Source organism: Entelurus aequoreus, linkage group LG16 (genome assembly GCF_033978785.1).
Source record: "Entelurus aequoreus isolate RoL-2023_Sb linkage group LG16, RoL_Eaeq_v1.1, whole genome shotgun sequence".
Lineage (NCBI taxonomy): Eukaryota > Metazoa > Chordata > Actinopteri > Syngnathiformes > Syngnathidae > Entelurus > Entelurus aequoreus.
The window spans coordinates 28,747,064-28,766,852 of NC_084746.1; the positions used below are offsets into that span (position 1 = coordinate 28,747,064).

Here is a 19,789-nt window from a genome sequence, read left to right on the forward strand (position 1 = left end):
ATTAACAAAGAATTATGATGAATGTCAAAAATATATATTTTTCCCCCCAAAATTTGGTGTTGTCTTTTATTCAGTGTTGACTTATATTTGGGTTAATGCAGTACATCACACATAGAGTAGGTCAGTGGATGCCCAGCCAATTAGTTCTTGGTCATGATAGGCTTTGACCTCCATACTGCTCACAAGTGATCATACGCTCCATCAGTGTCTTGCAGCTCTGATTATGACACCGCTGCTGATGCTGCCACTGAAACGTCATCTTACATCAGCGCCAAGGGCTACCTGTCCAGGTAAAGCAGTTTATCACCAAAATATACATTAAAATGCATTGTTGAGCAATGCAATATTCTCCCTTTCCCTTCCAGGGAGACTGAGACCTTTGAGTCTGTAACAGAAGATGATCAGCTGCCACAAATCGTGGAGGAACTTCACGATGTTCATGCCAGTCCAGGTTCACCGATAGCTAGGATGCAGCTCAGAGTAAAAGGTATACATGCTGTAAACTTATAAACCAAAAATCCCCAAAATTCAAACACACACGTTTTGTTTCCAGGTTTCCCCAAACCAAGGGTTTATTGGTTCAAAGAAGGCCAACCCCTGCGGGCCTCGGAACGGGTGTCGTTGTTAGCCCAGCAGGATGTTCATGCCTTAGAGATCCTGGAGGTGAAGAAAGACGACATGGGGGAGTACTCTGCTTACATCAGTAATGCAGCGGGTTCTGCTTACTCCTCTGCCCGACTCATAGTTCTGAGTGCGTATGCCAGAAAATATATCACTTCACAAACACTGTGCAATGCAAATTAATTTGACTTCACTGTTTACAGACCCAGGGGAGATTCTTCCACAAGATCAGAAAGGTAATTCGGGCTTCTTTCTCTCAAACATACGGTTTTAATGTGACTGGGATTGAGCACTTTTTTTCTCATAGACTCCCGTGAGTCATTGGTGCCACCACGTTTCCTGGAAAGGTTCAGCAACAGAAAAGTGAAACAAGGAGCCAGCATCACGTTATCTGTCAAAGTGGAAGGTTTGCTCACCAAACGTACTTATCTTTCAAGATGACCTAATTCATTGTAACACTGTTAAATACTGCTTTAGGGTCTCCCACTCCGATGGTCTCTTGGCTAAAGGAGGAGTCGCTGGAAGACGTGCTGTGGATCAAGACCGACACCAAGGGATACAAAATAGCAAGCTCAGGACGCCAGCATAGCCTCATCTTGATGGATGTGGGAACAGAGTACACCGGTGCCTATACATGCATTGCCACTAATAAGGCGGGACAGTCCATCTGTACCGCTCACTTCGAGGTGGATGACAGTAAGTAACAACTAATCATATTCTTATACTCTTTATATTAACGCTGTGGTCACCTTTTGGTGTTTATTACTGTCATGATTTGTAGTTAGAATATGTATATTTTCTCCCCTTCTTTCAGCTCCACTACAAAAGAAAGAGACCAAACCCTCAGAGTAAGTTTTATACATGTCCCAGAAATGGCATAAATTGTACATATACAAGATGTTTATTTGTTTATTTGAAAAGGATCCCCATTAGCCTATGCTATTGCAGTCAGCTAGTCTTACTGGGGTCCACACAAAACATTACATATTATGAAAACAGTTTAAAAACATTGCAAAACACATACAAAATATAAAACTACAAGACTGTATTACATGTGTTCAGGTTTTAGTCATTATACGTGTTTGCTACAAATATACACCATATACACGCACCCAACAGCTGAGTAGCAAAACCAACATTTTAAAGTGCATGCAAGGGTAGATAAATTTGCTGGACACTGCACGATACTTTAAATGTATCATGACAAGTAACATGTATGAGTTTTACACTAACAACTGATTAGCATAAACAATATTTTAAAGTGCATGCAAACGGAAGAAGGAGCTGAGCCGGAAGGCAAAGCTCTCAATTTACCGGTCGATCTACGTTCTCATCCTCACCTATGGTCATGAGCTTTGGGTTATGACCGAAAGGACAAGATCACGGGTACAAGCGGCCGAAATGAGTTTCCTCCGCCGGGTGGCGGGGCTCTCCCTTAGAGATAGGGTGAGAAGCTCTGCCATCTTGGGGGAGCTCAAAGTAAAGCCGCTGCTCCTCCACATCGAGAGGAGCCAGATGAGGTGGTTCGGGCGCCTGGTCAGGATGCCACCCGAACGCCTCCCTAGGGAGGTGTTTAGGGCACGTCCGACCGGTAGGAGGCCACGGGGAAGACCCAAGACACGTTGGGAAGACTATGTCTCCCGGCTGGCCTGGGAACGCCTCGGGATCCCCCGGGTGGAGCTGGACGAAGTGGCTGGGGAGAGGGAAGTCTGGGCTTCCCTGCTTAGGCTGCTGCCCCCGCGACCCGACCCGGATAAGCGGAAGAAGATGGATGGATGATGGCAAAGGTAGATAAAGTTGTTGGTCGCTGCATAATACTTCTAATGTGGAACTACAAACTGAACTACAAAAAGATGTTGCCTACAGCCACAACTGTTGCAGTATGGCAGGTGTAACACATCTGTGTTTCAGACCAACATTTCAGTAGCACAACCAACATTTTAAAAGTGCATCCACTGTTAGATAAAGTTGCTGGATGCTGCATGCTATTTGTAATGTGGAGTTGATTAAAATGACAAGAGTTTTCCTACAGCCACAGCTGCTGCAGTATGGCAAGTGTAACACAAAGAGTTAGCACATCCAACATTTTAAAGTGCATGCAAAGGTAGATAAAATTGCTAGATGCTGCAATATACTTCAAATGTGGAGCTAATAAGACCTGCAGCAGGGGGTCGTCTACTGCCACAGCTGTTGCAGTATGGCAAGTGTAACACACATGAGTTTCACACCAACAAATGAGTATCACGTCCAACATTTTAAGGCTAGTGGACACTGCAAGATATTTCAAATGTGGCGCTTCAACATGAGGTTTTCCTACAGCTGTTGCTGTATGAAAAATGTTTCACGCATGAGTTTCAAACCAACAACTGAGTAGCTCAACCAAGATTTTAAAGTGCATTAAAGGGAGATCAAGTTGCTGTGCTGCAAGATTCATCAAATAGGGAAGTGTAACATGCAGAAGTGTCACACAAAATGTTAAAAGGCACAACCGGCATCATACTCCTGTTGTCTTGTGAAGTTATTCAAAATAGTTTGACTACAGCCATTGTTAAAGTCAATGTTTTTTGTTTGTTTTTCTAATGGTAACATTGAATTTTATTCCAATCATTAGAGTTCTTGGGATTAAAGTCAGTCCACCAAAGGAGGATGCAAACAGGGGGCAAGGTGATAAATAACCGTTTTTTTAGTATCACTGTAAGTACTTTATGGCTAACATGGTTTTTGTCTTGTGTACTGCTTCAAGAGAGTAAAATGCCCTACTTAGGAGAGGTCGGTTCAGAGGAATTCCTCATGAAACTCACCTCCCAGATTACTGAAATGGTATCAGCCAAGATCACCCAAGGTAAGTTTGTTTGTCATGGACCATTCTGTCTATGCAGTTCAAACAATGGACATAAATAGTAATAAGATTACATTTCATGATATTTTTTGCAATTTCCCGCCTGTGTGAACCTAAGCTTTGATACTAGCCAATCATTAAAATTGTGTTGTTTATAAAAGCCCATCCGTTTGATCAAATCAAGAATTGCAAAAGTCAATTCTTGAGTGTTAAAAATTATACTTAAAAAGCTCTGTGTTAGCGCTTGTGTTGACTGCACGTATTGTTCATGTGTTTAAAACTAGTATAGCTTCATCCATACATCATCACTTACTCTATATTCAACCATCACTTTATTAATACAGCCCATAAAATGCTCATCCGATCCACCAATCTGTTATTCAGACAGCACACAGAATCTGGAAGTGCTCCAGTGGATGAAATCTTGGCCCAAAACTACCAGTATGTATTCCACATGCATCCATTTGTTCATGATTATTGATGAAGCGGTGATGACTTCTTAAAAACTGTCATCCTATTTTCTTAGAATCAAATATAGTGCTCTAGGCTATAACCACACTCTCTCCCAACTCAAATTGGCAGCTTTTTTGTTGTTGTATTATTAATACTGTAGCTTGTACTGGTCATTGTTTATTACTAAAACAATGCAGTCACTGAAATACTAACAAACTATAACAGTGAAGTATATTATATTGACTTTTGTGCTCCAGTTTTTTTAAATTCATATCAATACTGTATGTTAAATGTATATATTTATAAAATATATAGTATATAACTAAATTATATGTTTTAAATATATATGTGTTTATATATACGCATACATATATACACACATGTATATATTTAAATTATATATTTTTCAATATATATATATGTCTGTGTATATATACATACATATATACACACACATATATATGTACATATACATATATATGTGTATATACTGTATATATGTAAGTATATATATATGTATGTATGTATATACAGTATATATGTATGTATATATATGTATGTATATATGTACATATACATATATATGTGTATATACTGTATATTTGTAAGTATATATATATGTATGTATGTATATACAGTATATATGTATGTATATATATGTATGTATATACATATATAAATATATATATATATATGTATATACAAACGTATATATGTATATACACATATATAAATATATACATGTGTGTATATATATATATATATATATATATATATATATATATATATATATATATATATATATATATATATGTATATGTATACATATATATGTATATGTATATATATATATAGCAGGACAGAGCTTTTTTTCCTGTCACTCACACACACCAGTGACATTGCACTATGAAGTCAAAACACAATGACCGCATGCTCTTGAACGAGGCGTTTTATATTAAGGTCTACGCAGTGTTTGGTCGTTTTGTATTGAGGTTAATACAGTACTGTATATTGTAGTGTTAGCGTTACGTTCATTAGCATGAAAATATGTTACTCGTGTCAACTTACTAGCAACTAAACTGCTAACACGTCCAACATAATAGCGACACATTTGACCTGTATTTTGATTATACCACTTGATCCCCTTCCTGTGTTGCTGCCCCAGCTTCATTGCGAGTGCCAGGCGCTGACAGCGACGACGAGACCAAGACACCTTCGGCGTCACCTCATCACGGCCGCTCTCGTCCCCCCTCCCTCGTGGCGGACTCCTCCTCTGAATCTGATGAAGGGGATGCCAGGGGAGAGGTAAGACACTGCCATGTACAGTCGCGATCAAAAATGTACGTACACTTGTAAAGAACATAATGTCATGGCTGTCTTGAGTTTCCAACAATTTCTACAAGTCTTATTTTTTGGTGATCGAGTGATTGGAGCACATACTAGTTGGTCACAAAAAACCTTCATGAAGTTTGGTTCTTTTATGAATTTATTATGGGTCTACTGAAAATGTGACAAAATCTGCTGGGTCAAAAGTATCCATACAACAATGTTAATATTTGGTTACATGTCCCTTGGCAAGTTTCACTGCAATAAGGTGCTTTTGGTAGCCATCCACAAGCTTCTGGTTGAATTTTTGACCACTCCTCTTGACAAAATTGGTGCAGTTCAGCTAAATTTGTTGGTTTTCTGACATGGATTTGTTTCTTCAGCATTGTCCACGCGTTTAAGTCAGGACTTTGGGAAGGCCATTCTAAAACCTTGATTCTAGCCTGATTTAGCCATTCCTTTACCACTTTTGACGTGTGTTTGGGGTCATTGTCCTGTTGGAACACCCAACTGCGCCCAAGACCCAACCTCCGGGCTGATGATTTTAGGTTGTCCTGAAGAATTTGGAGGTAATCCTCCTTTTTCATTGTCCCATTTACTCTCTGTAAAGCCCAGAGCATAATACTACCACCACCATGCTTGACGGTAGGGTTGGTGTTTCTGGGATTAAACATATTGTTGGGTATTGTGGCCAAACGGTTCAATTTTTGTTTCGTCTGACCACAGAACTTTCCTCCAGAAGGTCTTATCTTTGTCCATGTGATGTCAAGTCCATGTCAGAGAACCAACAAATTTAGCTGAACTGCACCAATTTTGTCAAGAGGAGTGGTCAAAAATTAAACCAGAAACTTGTGGATCGCTACCAAAAGCGCCTTGTTGCAGTGAAACTTGCCAAGGGACATGTAACCAAATATTAACATTGCGATGTGTATACTTTTGACTCAGCAGATTTGGTCACATTTTCAGTAGACCCATAATAAATTCATAAAAGAACCAAACTTCATGAATGTTTTTTGTGACCAACAAGTATGTGCTCCAATCACTCTATCACAAAAAAATAAGAGTTGTAGAAATTATTGGAAACTCAAGACAGCCATGACATTCTGTTCTTTACAAGTGTATGTAAACTTTTGATCGCGACTGTATGTGCTGAAATGGTACGTTCCTGAAACTGAAACACTAAAAGACTGTGACTGTGTGTGTAGATGTTTGATATCTATGTAGCGACAGCCAACTACGACCCCACTGTGGCAAGCAAAGAGTCTATTTCCCTGAAGGAGGGACAGTATGTAGAGGTTTTGGACTCGGCTCACCCGCTCAAGTGGTTGGTACGGACCAAACCCACCAAGATGACGCCATCCCGCCAAGGCTGGGTGTCACCTGCCTACCTGGACAAAAAACTTAAAGTACGCCTGCATAGCATTGAAAAACACATTGGTGAGGTGTTCAAGGTTCTAAAGTCCATGCGTTCTTGTAGCTGTCTGCAGATGCAGGCGACATTCCAGAGGCAAGTGTTGAAGAGGTGTCTGAGGGAGAATACAAGAAGAAGTTATTGTACGTCAAACACTTTTATGCATTAAAAAAAAGTAGCGTAATCATCTTAAGCTGCGTGTTTCTCTTTTCTTTGCCATCTTTAGCCAACTGATCCAGGACTTGATCGGCGGTGAATCCGAGTTTGTCAAAGAGATAGGCTTCTTCACGGGTCATCACCTGAGGCACGCCGACAGCCCGGATGCACCAGCTGACGTCAGCAGCCAGAAAGAGTCCATATTTAGAAACATCGAGGACATTAAGGAGTTCCACAACAAGTGTGTTCACCTCTTGATGACCAGCTTATCTTACCACTTATCACTGTGGAAGTGACTCTCTATACGTTTATTTCAGGGCTTTCCTTCCCAATTTGAGCGACTGTGACACAGACGATGACGTGGCCATGTGCTTCCTGAAGAACAAGGAGGGCTTTGAGAAGTACCTCCAATATCTTGTAGGCCAGAGCCAGGCTGAGTGTGCCGTCAGTGACAAAACAGTGCACCACTTCTTCAAGGTATTACTGCTCTTCTTAGTGTTACCGTAAATGCTCAATTAAAGCCTCTATTCAGTGAACCGCACAGCCTCCTTTAGTTGACTGCTGCAAAAAAAATAACACTAAGTGGCTCTAACTACAGTAACGTTTAGATTAACACCTGTGACTGTAGGCACTTCTTTTTGGAGTTTGTATTTAATCAACTCCCAAAAAGATGGCAGTAGCTGAATTTGAATTACCATGCAGCGTCCAGAAACCTTATCTACTTCTCTGCACGCGCTTTAAAATGCCATTTGTGCTCTTTAGCAGTGGGTGTAAAACTCATGCGTGTTCCACTTGCTTTATTGTTGTTTACAATGAACTCATCAATGGTATTAATGCTGAATGAGGAGTTTGCTCATTGGTTCTGTCGCTGCTGCATTAGGCAACACTGTAGACTAAATCACCATGTTGTCAAAAAAAAAATTCCACTTTCTCATGCACTCCAAATTATTGTTCTAGGGGATTTATGTTGATTTTAATCTGCATTTAAAACATTTCCTTGTGGTCTGAATAATATGTATTATAACTAGTGTAGATTTTGCGCACATTTTGCTCCACAGTCACTTTTATAGCCCATTTTTGAGTCTGTCTTCTGAGGCGTTCCCAGATTGCCCCAGCTTTTGTAAAAGTATCACAATTTATCTTTTGAAAATGTCTAACTTTTTAAATATATATTTTAAAGTTGTCACTGCTCATTTTTTCACAGACACGGTGGAAAATAAACTTCATAAACATTAAAAAGATTCATATGGTCAATACATTAGGTACACCTGCACTCTCCGATTGATTCAGACCTGCATAAAAAAGCTGCTTTTAGCAGCATTTATGTCACTGCATATCGCACGTCTGTCAGTATGCGCATGCCAAAATGATATGAAAACAATACTTCATCTTACCTTTTATTGTGTTTCCTCATAGCCTGAATCAGAGGGGGAGGAGCTCCTCTGCCTCTGGCTGAGAGCGAGACTTTTAATGTCCAAATAAGCACATCCAAGCTAGCTGTGACATCAAAATGGAGCCCGACTGCAGAACCCTGCAAACAGAGGCATCCAAAACTGCGTGCAAGCGAACCTTATGATTTGGCACTTTGGCATTGTTTAACATGAGTACCCAACATGGTAACAACATTTATGAGTTAGAAAAGACCAAATGTATCACAGGTCTCCTTTAAAGAAGGAAATAACCTCCTCGCTCTTATCTGCTTTACATTAACTCCCATTCCTCTTTGTGGTGTTGGTAAATAAAAGAGAACATTTATGGTATTTTAGCCCTTGCTGGAGTAATTGAAATATTAACATTGTATTGAAGGAGTACATGGGAAAGGAACAAGCCACTGCCGACCAGCCTGTACGCAGCATCAACACCTACCTCCAGCAGCCTCTGGAGAGGATTCAGAAGTATAAAGTCTTCCTCAAGGTGATACAATTGTCTTTTGAGTTATTGTATGTCCGCAATTCTAACAAAAACCTGCCATCTCACCAGGAGCTCATTCGAAACAAGGCAAGAAATGGCCAGAACTGCTGCCTCCTGGAGGAAGCATACGCCATGGTGTCTGCGCTTCCTCAACGATCTGAGAACACACATCACGTCTCCATGATTGAGAACTACCCCGCCACCCTTGAAGCGTTAGGAGAGCCTCTCAGACAGGTAGATGCGACAGGACATCTCACTCTTTATTTGGGGTCTTGCACTTATCATTTATTTGGCACTAGGGACCTTTCCAAGTGTGGGAGGGCGCTCCTGGTATAAGAACATCTTCTAGAGGTCACCACCGCCACGTCTTCCTCTTCAAGAACTATTGCATCATCTGCAAATCCAAAAGAGACAGCAACATTGACACACAAACATATGTCTTTAAGAACATGATGAAGGTAAGATTTAACATATGAAAACAAGATTCATATCATCTGATCCGTCGTGATTTCCTCGCCTGCAGCTGAACAACATTGACGTGAACGAGACCGTGGAGGGTGACGATCGTGCTTTCGAGATCTGGCATGAACGTGAGGATTCTGTGAGGAAATACACCTTGCAGGCCCGAACTGTTACCATCAAAAACTCGTGGTTGAGAGACCTCAGAGAACTTCAACAGAGATACACCATGACTGCCTGGAGTGAGTAGGACCAAACATTATCCTGCCAAATGTGTTTAATACATTTTAAATGGCTGTATTTGTATTAGGAATGTTTTTATTTAAGCAATAAGCCATACGATGTTGGTGCAGATTGAGCATGTTATTTTCACTTATAGCTGTTGCCATTTATGTGCATTGGAGTCATGTAGGGCTGACTTAATTAGGGCTGCCCCAAATGAATATCGATCCGATATCAGGAAAATTATCAATCAATCAATCAAAGTTTATTTATATAGCCCTTAATCACAAACGCCTCAAAGTGCTTTACAAACCCCAACGACATCCTCGGTTCTGATCCCACATCCGGGCAAGAACACATTTTGGGAGGCACCACAGATGTGGCGACCTGTGCAATGGATGCCGAGTGGGTACAGTTAATAATGTGATACATCTTTAGTCCTCCAATAAGCACACATGGTTGGTCTTTCCTTGTTTTTAAAGTTAAAGTACCAATGATTGTCACACACACTAGGTGTGGTGAAATTTGTCCTCTGCATTTGACCCATCCCCTTGATCACCCCCTGGGAGGTGAGGGGAGCAGTGGGCAGCAGCGTAGCCGCGCCCGGGAATCATTTTTGGTGATTTAACCCCCAATTCCAACCTTTGATGCTGAGTTCAGTAAAGTCATTTATAAAAGTTAAACATTGTAGGCCAGGGGTCCCCAAACTACAGCCCGCCAGCATCCAAAATCCAGCCCGCAGGAAGTCCCAAGTTAAAAAAAACAAAAAAAAAACAACTTTTATTATTTTTATTTTTTTTCATTATCTTTTTCTAAATCTGTCTTTAGTAATCAATTTTCTACCGCTTGTTACTCTCTGTGTCTCCTAGCCGCTCAGGCAAATCATATTGTCTAAAAATGCATTTTCCCATCGATGACGGGACATCATTGCGCTCGGAAAATATATATATATATATATATATATATAAATATATATATATATATATATATGGACCCTCGTGTGTGAATGTTGTCTGTGTTGGCCCTGCGATGAGGTGGCAACTTGTCCAGGGTATACACCGCCTTCTGCCTAAATGCAGCTGAGATAGGCTCCAGCACCCCCCGCAACCCCGAAAGGGACAAGCTGTAGAAAATGGATGGATGGATGGATGGATATATATACATGTATGTATATACAGTCACGATCAAAAGTTTACATACACTTGTAAAGAACATAATGTCATGGCTGTCTTGAGTTTCCAATACTTTCTACAACTCTTTCTACATACTTGTTGGTCACAAAAAACCTTCATGAAGTTTGGTTCTTTTATGAATTTATTATGGGTCTACTGAAAATGTGACCAAATCTGCTGGGTCAAAAGTATAAATACAGCAATGTTATTATTTGGTTACATGTCCCTTGGCAAGTTTCACTGCAATAAGGCGCTTTTTGTAGCCATCCACAAGCTTCTGGCAAGCTTCTGGTTGAATTTTTGACCACTTCTTTTGACAAAATTGGTGCAGTTCAGCTAAATTTGTTGGTTTTCTGACATGGACTTGTTTCTTCAGTATTGTCCACATGTTCTCAATGGGGTATAAGTCAGGACTTTGGGAAAGCCATTTAAAACCTTAATTGTAGCCTGATTTAGGTATTCCTTTACCACTTTTGACGTGTGTTTGGGGTCATTGCCCTTTTTGAACACCCAACTGCGCCCAAGACCCAACCTCCAGGCTGATGATTTTAGGTTGTTTTGAAGAATTTGGGGTAGTCCTCCTTTTTCATCGTCCCATTTACTCTCTGTAAAGCACCAGTTCTATTGGCAGCAAAACAGGCCCAGAGATCCTGGGATTAAAAGCCTCACCTTTTCTCCTCCAAACATATTGCTGGGTATTGTGGCCAAACAGCTAAATTTTTGTTTCATCTGACATCACATGGACAAAGATAAGACCTTTTGGAGGAAAGTTCTGTGGATGGCTACCAAAAGTGCCTTATTGCAGTGAAACTTGCCAAGGGACATGTAACCAAATATTAACATTGCTCTATGTATACTTTTGACCCAGCAGATTTGGTCACATGTTCAGTATCCATCCATCCATTTTTTACCGCTTGTCCCTTTTCGGGGTCGCGGGGGGTCGCGAACCAAACTTCATGAATGTCTTTTGTGACCGACAAGTATGTTCTCCAATCACTCTATCACACAAAAATAATTGGAAACTCAAGACAGCCATGACATTATGTTCTTTACAAGTGTATGTAAACTTTTGACCACGACTGTATATCCATTGGAGTCAAGTATGGCAGTCATGATCCACCTGGTCATGATTTTTCAATCAAACACACTGATTAGACTTACTGTTTGCATTTATGTGTCACCTATCTAACACTTGAACGGCTTATTTTGAAGGTCCTCCTGACTTTGTGGAAATTCTGGCAAACTGCACAGCCGAACTCGGACAGACCGTTAAACTAGCGTGCAAAGCCACAGGAGTACCCAAACCTACCATCACCTGGTACAAAGGTACAGTGTTTTACAGTTTCTCCCTCACATGACTTTAACTGCTAAGTGTTCTCAATGCTTATGCTGATTGGTTGGCAATAGATGGACGCATCGTGGAGGCAGACCCTCATCACATCATCATCGAGGATCCCGACGGCTCCTGCACGCTCATTCTGGATAACATGACGGCAGAAGACTCGGGCCAGTATATGTGCTTTGCGACAAGCTCAGCCGGCAACGCCAGCACTCTGGGCAAGATCACTGTTCAGGGTGAGCAGCACACTCCCAAATTAAACACAAAAAAACCCCACATTGTTATTTGTGCTCGTGATACATTCTTTTATGCCCATAGTGCCTCCTCGTTTTGTGAACAAAATGAGGAATGCTGTCTTGGTCGCTGGTGAGGACACTCAGTTCACCTGTGTCATTCAGAGCGCCCCCAGTCCTAAAATCAGGTGACCCCTCTTCCATTGCCATCCAGGTGATTACCAATGCTCACATGTAAACATCTGTTTGTGTGTCGCTTAAGATGGTTCAAGGACAGCAGGCTGCTGACAGACCAGGAAAAGTATCAGACCTACTGTGAGCTTCGCAGTGGGGTTGTGGTTTTGGTGATCAAAAACTTGACAGAGCGGGACCTGGGGCATTATGAGTGTGAGGTGAGTCCACAAAAACACTAAATAAGTGTACTATTAATATAAAAACATGAATAGATTTTTATGTCAACTAGCAGGAAATAATTGTGTCTAAATGTTCATTTCCTGCTCTAGTTGTCTAACCGTCTTGGCAGTGCCAGGTGTGCTGCAGACTTAGTCCTTCCTTCTGCTGCTGGCTCTGGTGAGCAGGCCATTGTTATTGAAGGTAAGAACCCTGCCCGTACTGAATTTCTTAATGCAGTTTATTGTGGTTTACGTTGGTGTCAACATGTTGTACACTCTGCTTACCCTCCAGTTACTGAACAAGAGACAAAAATACCGAAGAAAACCATCATTATGTAAGTACATTGCTTCGAGCGTGTTCTTATTTTTGCCTTGACATGTCATGAAAAAAACTAACAGTACATCAGTGGAACAAATCAGTTTTCTTATAGAAAATAACGGACATGGAAATAATCCGATCCAGGGTCAAGCTGCCGCCATTGTAAAACCTAAGGTTTTTAAGTAACAACAAATGTAGAAATAAGTTATGCCTGTTAAAACACTTGGGGTCTGATCTACTAAAGGAATGCTTGTATTAAAACGGGTGCGAACTTGATAGCGCATGCAAAGCTGAACAGACGAAAGAATCTTTTAAATGACAAAAATAGACAGCGTAATCAATTTAATCAATTAATTTAATTTAATTTTGTTTTCACCTATATTTAGAATACATGCTGATGTATATATATATATATATATATATATATATATATATATATATATATATATATATATATATATATATATATATACACTACCGTTCAAAAGTTTGGGGTCACCCAAACAATTTTGTGGAATAGCCTTCATTTCTAAGAACAAGAATAGACTGTCGAGTTTCAGATGAAAGTTCTCTTTTTCTGGCCATTTTGAGCGTTTAATTGACCCCACAAATGTGATGCTCCAGAAACTCAATCTGCTCAAAGGAAGGTCAGTTTTGTAGCTTCTGTAACGAGCTAAACTGTTTTCAGATGTGTGAACATGATTGCACAAGGGTTTTCTAATCATCAATTAGCCTTCTGAGCCAAAGAGCAAACACATTGTACCATTAGAACACTGGAGTGATAGTTGCTGGAAATGGGCCTCTATACACCTATGTAGATATTGCACCAAAAACCAGACATTTGCAGCTAGAATAGTCATTCACCACATTAGCAATGTATAGAGTGTATTTCTTTAAAGTTAAGACTAGTTTAAAGTTATCTTCATTGAAAAGTACAGTGCTTTTCCTTCAAAAATAAGGACATTTCAATGTGACCCCAAACTTTTGAACGGTAGTGTATATATATATATATATATATATATATATATATATATATATATATATTTAGCACGTCTGGAATGGTCTTGCAGACTGGCACAGTTACGCACACATTGCTGTGACAAAGGAGGTGATCAAAGAAAGACGGTTGAGAGACAAAATATTTTATCTGTGTGTGTCAACATATTTGGACTGTCAGAAATAAGAATATTAATTATATATATTCAGCAATATCATTTTATAATTATATAGCTGCTGGATGACTGAAAGGGTACCTATTACACAAAAACAACTTTTCCTATCTATTGGTACTTGTTTTTGTGCATTTGGTATCTGCATAAATCCCGAAAATTTTAAATCAAACCATGAAGGCATTGCACTTTGCAATTTTGCTTTCTTTCATATTTCCTCAAAACGAGCCGTTTGGAATTTTCCCAATTAGTGACGTTTTTCCAATTGGTTACGTCACCATATATGGTAAAGTTGTAACCAAAGAACTTTGCGCGAGTCCGTCTTGTAGTCAATAGGTTTTCTTCTTATCCTCTTGTTGTGCGGCAGACTGTCTCGTACATGCACATGCATCTGCCGCTGTTGCTATTTCTAATACAAAGTAGCGTATAGTTCTAACTTATATCTGTCAGTAGACTTGCTATGGAAGCAGTCAAAGTGGAGACATGTAAATAAAACGGTGCATCTTAAAGAGACAATTACAAAGCGTCTTGAAGACAAATTTTGACCAAAGAACCACCATATGTTATGAAGACCAGGGGTTATTGACCATTTTGACCACAGGGCCTAACTTTTCCACTACAGAGGAGCCTGGTGCCCACTCAAATATTAACAACGAATTAGAAATATCACTCTTGATTTTAATTGTATTCAATAACTATATCTAACCTACTTACAGTTTCACAGGATAAACCTAAAAAATAAAAACCTAAAACTAAATACTAATAAAATATTCTGCAATAGAATGTACATACTGTACATGTACATACAATTACAGTGTTAAAATGAATACATTCTAACTAAATAAATAATGTTTCCAAAATAAAAGGTCAGTGAAAATAAATCTTCCCCACTTTAGACATAATTTTTGCACTTAAAAAGACCGCTCTGACTTTAGCTTTAGACTTCTTGTTTGATACACGTCTCTGGTTTGAGATTGTCATTACTGCCACAAATGGTGGGAAAGTGTATTACAACTGAGTACTTCTGCTCGTACGGACCACAGCTGAGAAACATATACGGTATTTTTTGGACGGTCCTCTCGGGGGCGCTCATGGCCCAACAATGGGCCCTGGCCCTATGGTTAAAAAACACTGATGTAGACCACAAGGAAGTGTTTTACATGCAGTAAAACAAATCATTACCGTATTTTTCGGACTATAAGTCACAGTTTTTTTCATAGTTTGGCCGGGTGTGTGACTTATACCCAGGAGCGACTTATGTGTGAAATTATTAACACATTACCGTAAAATATCAAATAATATTATTTAGCTCATTCACGTAAGAGACTAGACGTACAAGATTTCATCGGATTTAGCGATTAGGAGTGACAGATTGTTTGGTGAACGTATAGCATGTTCTATATGTTATAGTTATTTGAATGACTCTTACCATAATATGTTACGTTAACATACCAGGCACGTTCTCAGTTGGTTATTTATGCGTCATATAACGTACACTTATTCAGCCAGTTTTTCACTATTCTTTATTCATTTTAAATTGCCTTTCAAATGTCTATTCTTGGTGTTGGGTTTTATCAAATACATTTCCCAAAAAAATGCGACTTATACTCCAGTGCGACTTATATATGTTTTTTCCTTTTTTATTATGCATTTTCGGCCGGTGCGACTTATACTCCGGAGCAATTTATACTCCGAAAAATACGGTATATGTCCCCTTTAAGGGGCTGATTAAACTAATCCAATTGATTTGTTTTTTCTTCATCTTCTTGCATCTGGATCATTCCAGATGCACCATCACAACCCCGCAGCGCCTCCCAGAGCGCAACTTTGGTGTGCTAAAAATATTGATTCTGTTGCCTAGATCGCGCTTCAATATAGCCCAGAAAAGGTGGTACATAATACTGTATTTTCCGGACCATAGGGCCCACCGGATTATAAGGCGCACTGTCGACGAGCGGGTCTAGTCAGGTCTATTTTCATAGAAAAGGCGCACCGGATTATAGGGCGCATTAAAGGAGTCATATTATTTTTATTTTTTTTCTACATTTAAAACACTTCCTTGTGGTCTACATAACATGTGATGGTGGTTCTTAGGTCAAAATGTTGCATAGATGATGTTTTACAGATCATCTTCAAGCCGCTTTTTGACAGTCGCTTCAAGATGAAGTCTTATTTACATGGCTCACCTTCGACAGCGTCTTTTGCATAATATTGCGAAACACAATGCCAGATAATATGTCTTACCTTATACACACACACCATAATAATACTCGTATGTTGAAGCACAGAACAATCCATCAAGCGGTGCGGCTTCATAGCTTACCAAAGTCATACTAAAACATTTTGATAGATTTTTGAGCGCTGTGTGTAATGTTTTCAATGGAACATATAACATTTTGGTGTTGTTTACTTGAGTCATATTGCAGTCGTACATATCTCTTATGTGTGACTGCCATCATACTGCAGTCTACACGTATCTCTTGTGTGCGACTGCCATCTACTGGTCACACTTATCATTTCACCATGTACCAAATAAAATAGCTTCGAGGTCGGTAAGCACAACAAAAATGATTCCGTACATTAGGCGCCCTGCGTTATAAGGCGCAATGTCGAGTTTTGAGAAAATGAAAGGATTTTAAGTGCGCCGTATTGTCCGAAAAATACTGTATATTTGTGTGCTGCATGTCAACAATGTGACTAAACGCCACAGGTTGGAACACATGATGCCACACATGTGGAGGAAAATGACTGTCTCCAGACGCAGCAGCGGTCTGCACTACTTATCAATCGTACAGCCTTAATAGACCACACGCAACACATCTACTAATTGCGCACAAAATGCACATGCTATCTAGCACATTATTTGGATCTTCGTAGATCAGGCCCTCTGTCTTAACTTCTAATGATGGATTTAACCTCCTCAATTTTTTTACAGTATTGCTTGATGAAAAGATAGGTGCTGCCAATTATAACCACTAACTCTGATGCTGCAACTCAACACACTGAATTCACGGATGAATGCCTTTTTTGGGAGTAGCAATTTTGCATGCTTCTGTATCGTCACATTTTGGTGACACTGGCTTGGACTCCCTCCGTGAAAACTGCATGAAACCCACAAAAAAATCAAATTGGATAATGTCAGTAACGCCAGTGCTCGTGGTCTATTAACAGTGAGGAGACTATAACCACAGTGGTGAAGAATCCCCGTATGAGGAGGCACAAGTCCCCTGGCTTGATGGTGGCTGGAGCTCACCGCACGGAAATTTCCACCTCAGAAACCTCCACAACCAGGACAAGAAGGATGGCCCCGCCGAGGAAACCCACAATCCCGACCTTCTATGTCACTGAGGCCCTGAGTACCGAGGCGAGTGCTGCCGCCACTGTGGAGAACGAACCCAGTTGGGTTGAGGTGGAAGAGGTGATCGAGTACAAGGTGAATAAATCTCCTCGATTGTCAAGGAGGAGGGGCGTGTCGCCGGCGGTCTCTGATCGCGCAACCACTCCTTCCAGACCTAAACGATCCCCACCGGAAAACCCGAATGCAAACAATTCTAACAACAATCTAGTAGAGCAGGCCTATACCCTAGAAGCTTCTGATTCTCCACCAGGAGTATCGGTTCTTACAGCTGGAGAGCAAGTCATGGAGGATCAACAAACCGTCATTTGGGAACCTGATGAGGACAGTGAGTTTGATTACTGCGGAAAACAGGAAGCAAAGATGCCAACACCTGGGGCTCGTGTTTTAGCACTGGAAGACTTGGAGGATTATGTCCCAGAGGAAGGAGAATCTTACGGATCAACCAGCTGCGGTCCTGATGAGAAACCTTGTGAGATCGCAGTCCTCCAAAGAGAGATCGGAGGCTCCAGTGTGGGACAACCGGTACTCCTCAATGTGGGACGTCCTGTGTTGGCTCCAAGGCAGAGGGGCGGCTTCTTCACCCGCTTCCGAGAGCATCTCCCCGGCAGCCTGTTCTCACCCACCGCCCCTCAGGCAAGCGGGTCCACGTCGGAACGCCAAGTCCCCATTCAAGTGAGCCGCGCAAAGCTGGAGGTGAAGCCATCTTACTGCTCCGAGGTGCAGAGAGTGGAAGGCGGGCAGCAGAGCTTTAAAACCAAAATATCTACTCAGACGTACGACTACACACCAGTGGGAAACCCTGTCACGCTTGAGATTAGCGACGATGACCAGAACCAGAACCAGTAGCTGTTTAACATCAATAAACCTTTTTAGTCTTAAATGGGGCTGACTCCATGAAGATAACTTTAAACTAAAATATAACCAAACCATTCCATATCAGGAAATACTTTTTTCCCTGCCTAGTGGTTTTTAAGCGATCCTTATTGGGTCATCACAACATCAAAACTAAACCATGTTTGCCTTAACCTCAACTTTTGACACAAAACCTACTTATTTCTGTCACAAACACTGAAAGACATGATAAACATGCATTTTGCAGCAGTTGAGACAGAATGTATTGTAGTACTTGGCTGCAGCCAGCAGAGGTGCTGTTGATTATACTAGTCTAAAGAACAGCTGTGGGAAACTTGACTTAAGAGTTCAGAACATTTAGACAGAGTTTCTTATCCCAGAACTATAAAATACTTTGAAATAGTTATCACTTGTCCTTGTGGGTCAACGAAATTGAGTGAATAAATAAATGATGGCCATGTAAGGAGCGTTCAGTCGCACAATGTGCTTTGTATTGTTTGGACTGACGCAACCGCTGAAGGGCCACTGTTTGTCATGAGGACAGTAAAACACACACAAAGTATTGAAGTACACTCATAATGACTGGATTTTAGACAATCGATGCATTATGAACATGTAGTTCTAAAACTAAAACATTAAAGAGAGTTACTAGTGTTGTGTTGTTTGCTTTTGAGTTTATTTAAATGTATCACTCACGGTTACACATACTTTAAGTTGGCTTTCTTTGTGGATAATACGTTATTAAAAAGGTAATCCAGAGACATGTCTGTTTTTAAGTAAATTATTTTTGTGAGCACCAGTAATGTACGATGTCACTATCACCAGTAATTGTGTTCTCTTTGGAGACATTTTAGCGCCGTGTCATGTGGTTCAATAATGTGTGAGCTCACGGTTTTTGTTGAGTTCTTTTTTTTTTTTTTTAGATAATTGACTTGCATGGCTTTGCTTTTTCAAAGCAGTTAGTAACTTAATGACTTGAAGGATTAAAGACTGTACTGTTTGTTTCAGATTTACCGCACTCACAGCTTGCGATTGCTTGTAAATGTGTAGTTTTTCAAAAGAAAATGTCTTTCAAATGTGTTCAAATTTGAATATTAAAAAAACTTGTACAACAGTTTGGCTGTGGAATCAGTGAACAGTGATTGGACAACAACCAACAAACAATAAATGCACGCATCTGATTACCATATTGAGCCGAATATAAGACGGTATTTTTACCCCTGGAATAAAGTCGGAATTTGGCTTATAGTCTAGATAAATATACAAGCAAATCAACAGGTGGTGCCTGCCAAGCAAGCTTTTCTTCCTGTCACTCACACCCACCAGTAATCCAGACACACACTAAAATAAGGTTGGGCATGTTATAAAACAAAGTTATGACGCTGGATTTTAGTGGTGATGGAGCAACGTAATATAATAAGTATAATATGGTATACTTTTATTGCAGTCTGCTAGCTGAAAACATGATTTTGTCTAAAAACCGGTCTTGAAAAAGAGCGGTCGTCTTATATTCGGGTCATGTGACATTTGTGTCCCTGCAGAGGTAAAATTAAATGA

At 40.2% G+C, this 19,789-nt stretch overlaps 1 protein-coding gene across 1 annotated transcript in view; it reads left to right on the forward strand.

The window, feature by feature from the left end:
- LOC133630812 (obscurin-like) overlaps positions 1 to 19,339 on the forward strand; it is a 106,311-nt gene extending 86,972 nt beyond the window's left edge. The window contains exons 59-84 of the mRNA XM_062022569.1: positions 206 to 290; positions 366 to 487; positions 554 to 751; positions 825 to 857; positions 929 to 1,027; positions 1,099 to 1,317; positions 1,436 to 1,469; positions 3,233 to 3,285; positions 3,365 to 3,463; positions 3,845 to 3,901; positions 5,079 to 5,218; positions 6,445 to 6,645; positions 6,717 to 6,793; positions 6,877 to 7,047; positions 7,124 to 7,283; positions 8,613 to 8,720; positions 8,787 to 8,951; positions 9,017 to 9,175; positions 9,241 to 9,418; positions 11,783 to 11,896; positions 11,978 to 12,145; positions 12,228 to 12,330; positions 12,405 to 12,534; positions 12,646 to 12,736; positions 12,827 to 12,869; positions 17,194 to 19,339. Of these exons, the coding sequence (XP_061878553.1) occupies positions 206 to 290; positions 366 to 487; positions 554 to 751; positions 825 to 857; positions 929 to 1,027; positions 1,099 to 1,317; positions 1,436 to 1,469; positions 3,233 to 3,285; positions 3,365 to 3,463; positions 3,845 to 3,901; positions 5,079 to 5,218; positions 6,445 to 6,645; positions 6,717 to 6,793; positions 6,877 to 7,047; positions 7,124 to 7,283; positions 8,613 to 8,720; positions 8,787 to 8,951; positions 9,017 to 9,175; positions 9,241 to 9,418; positions 11,783 to 11,896; positions 11,978 to 12,145; positions 12,228 to 12,330; positions 12,405 to 12,534; positions 12,646 to 12,736; positions 12,827 to 12,869; positions 17,194 to 18,226 (4,040 nt within the window). The 3' untranslated portion in view covers positions 18,227 to 19,339. The remainder of the gene's footprint in view (positions 1 to 205; positions 291 to 365; positions 488 to 553; positions 752 to 824; positions 858 to 928; positions 1,028 to 1,098; positions 1,318 to 1,435; positions 1,470 to 3,232; positions 3,286 to 3,364; positions 3,464 to 3,844; positions 3,902 to 5,078; positions 5,219 to 6,444; positions 6,646 to 6,716; positions 6,794 to 6,876; positions 7,048 to 7,123; positions 7,284 to 8,612; positions 8,721 to 8,786; positions 8,952 to 9,016; positions 9,176 to 9,240; positions 9,419 to 11,782; positions 11,897 to 11,977; positions 12,146 to 12,227; positions 12,331 to 12,404; positions 12,535 to 12,645; positions 12,737 to 12,826; positions 12,870 to 17,193) is intronic.
- Positions 19,340 to 19,789: the final 450 nt, after the last annotated feature.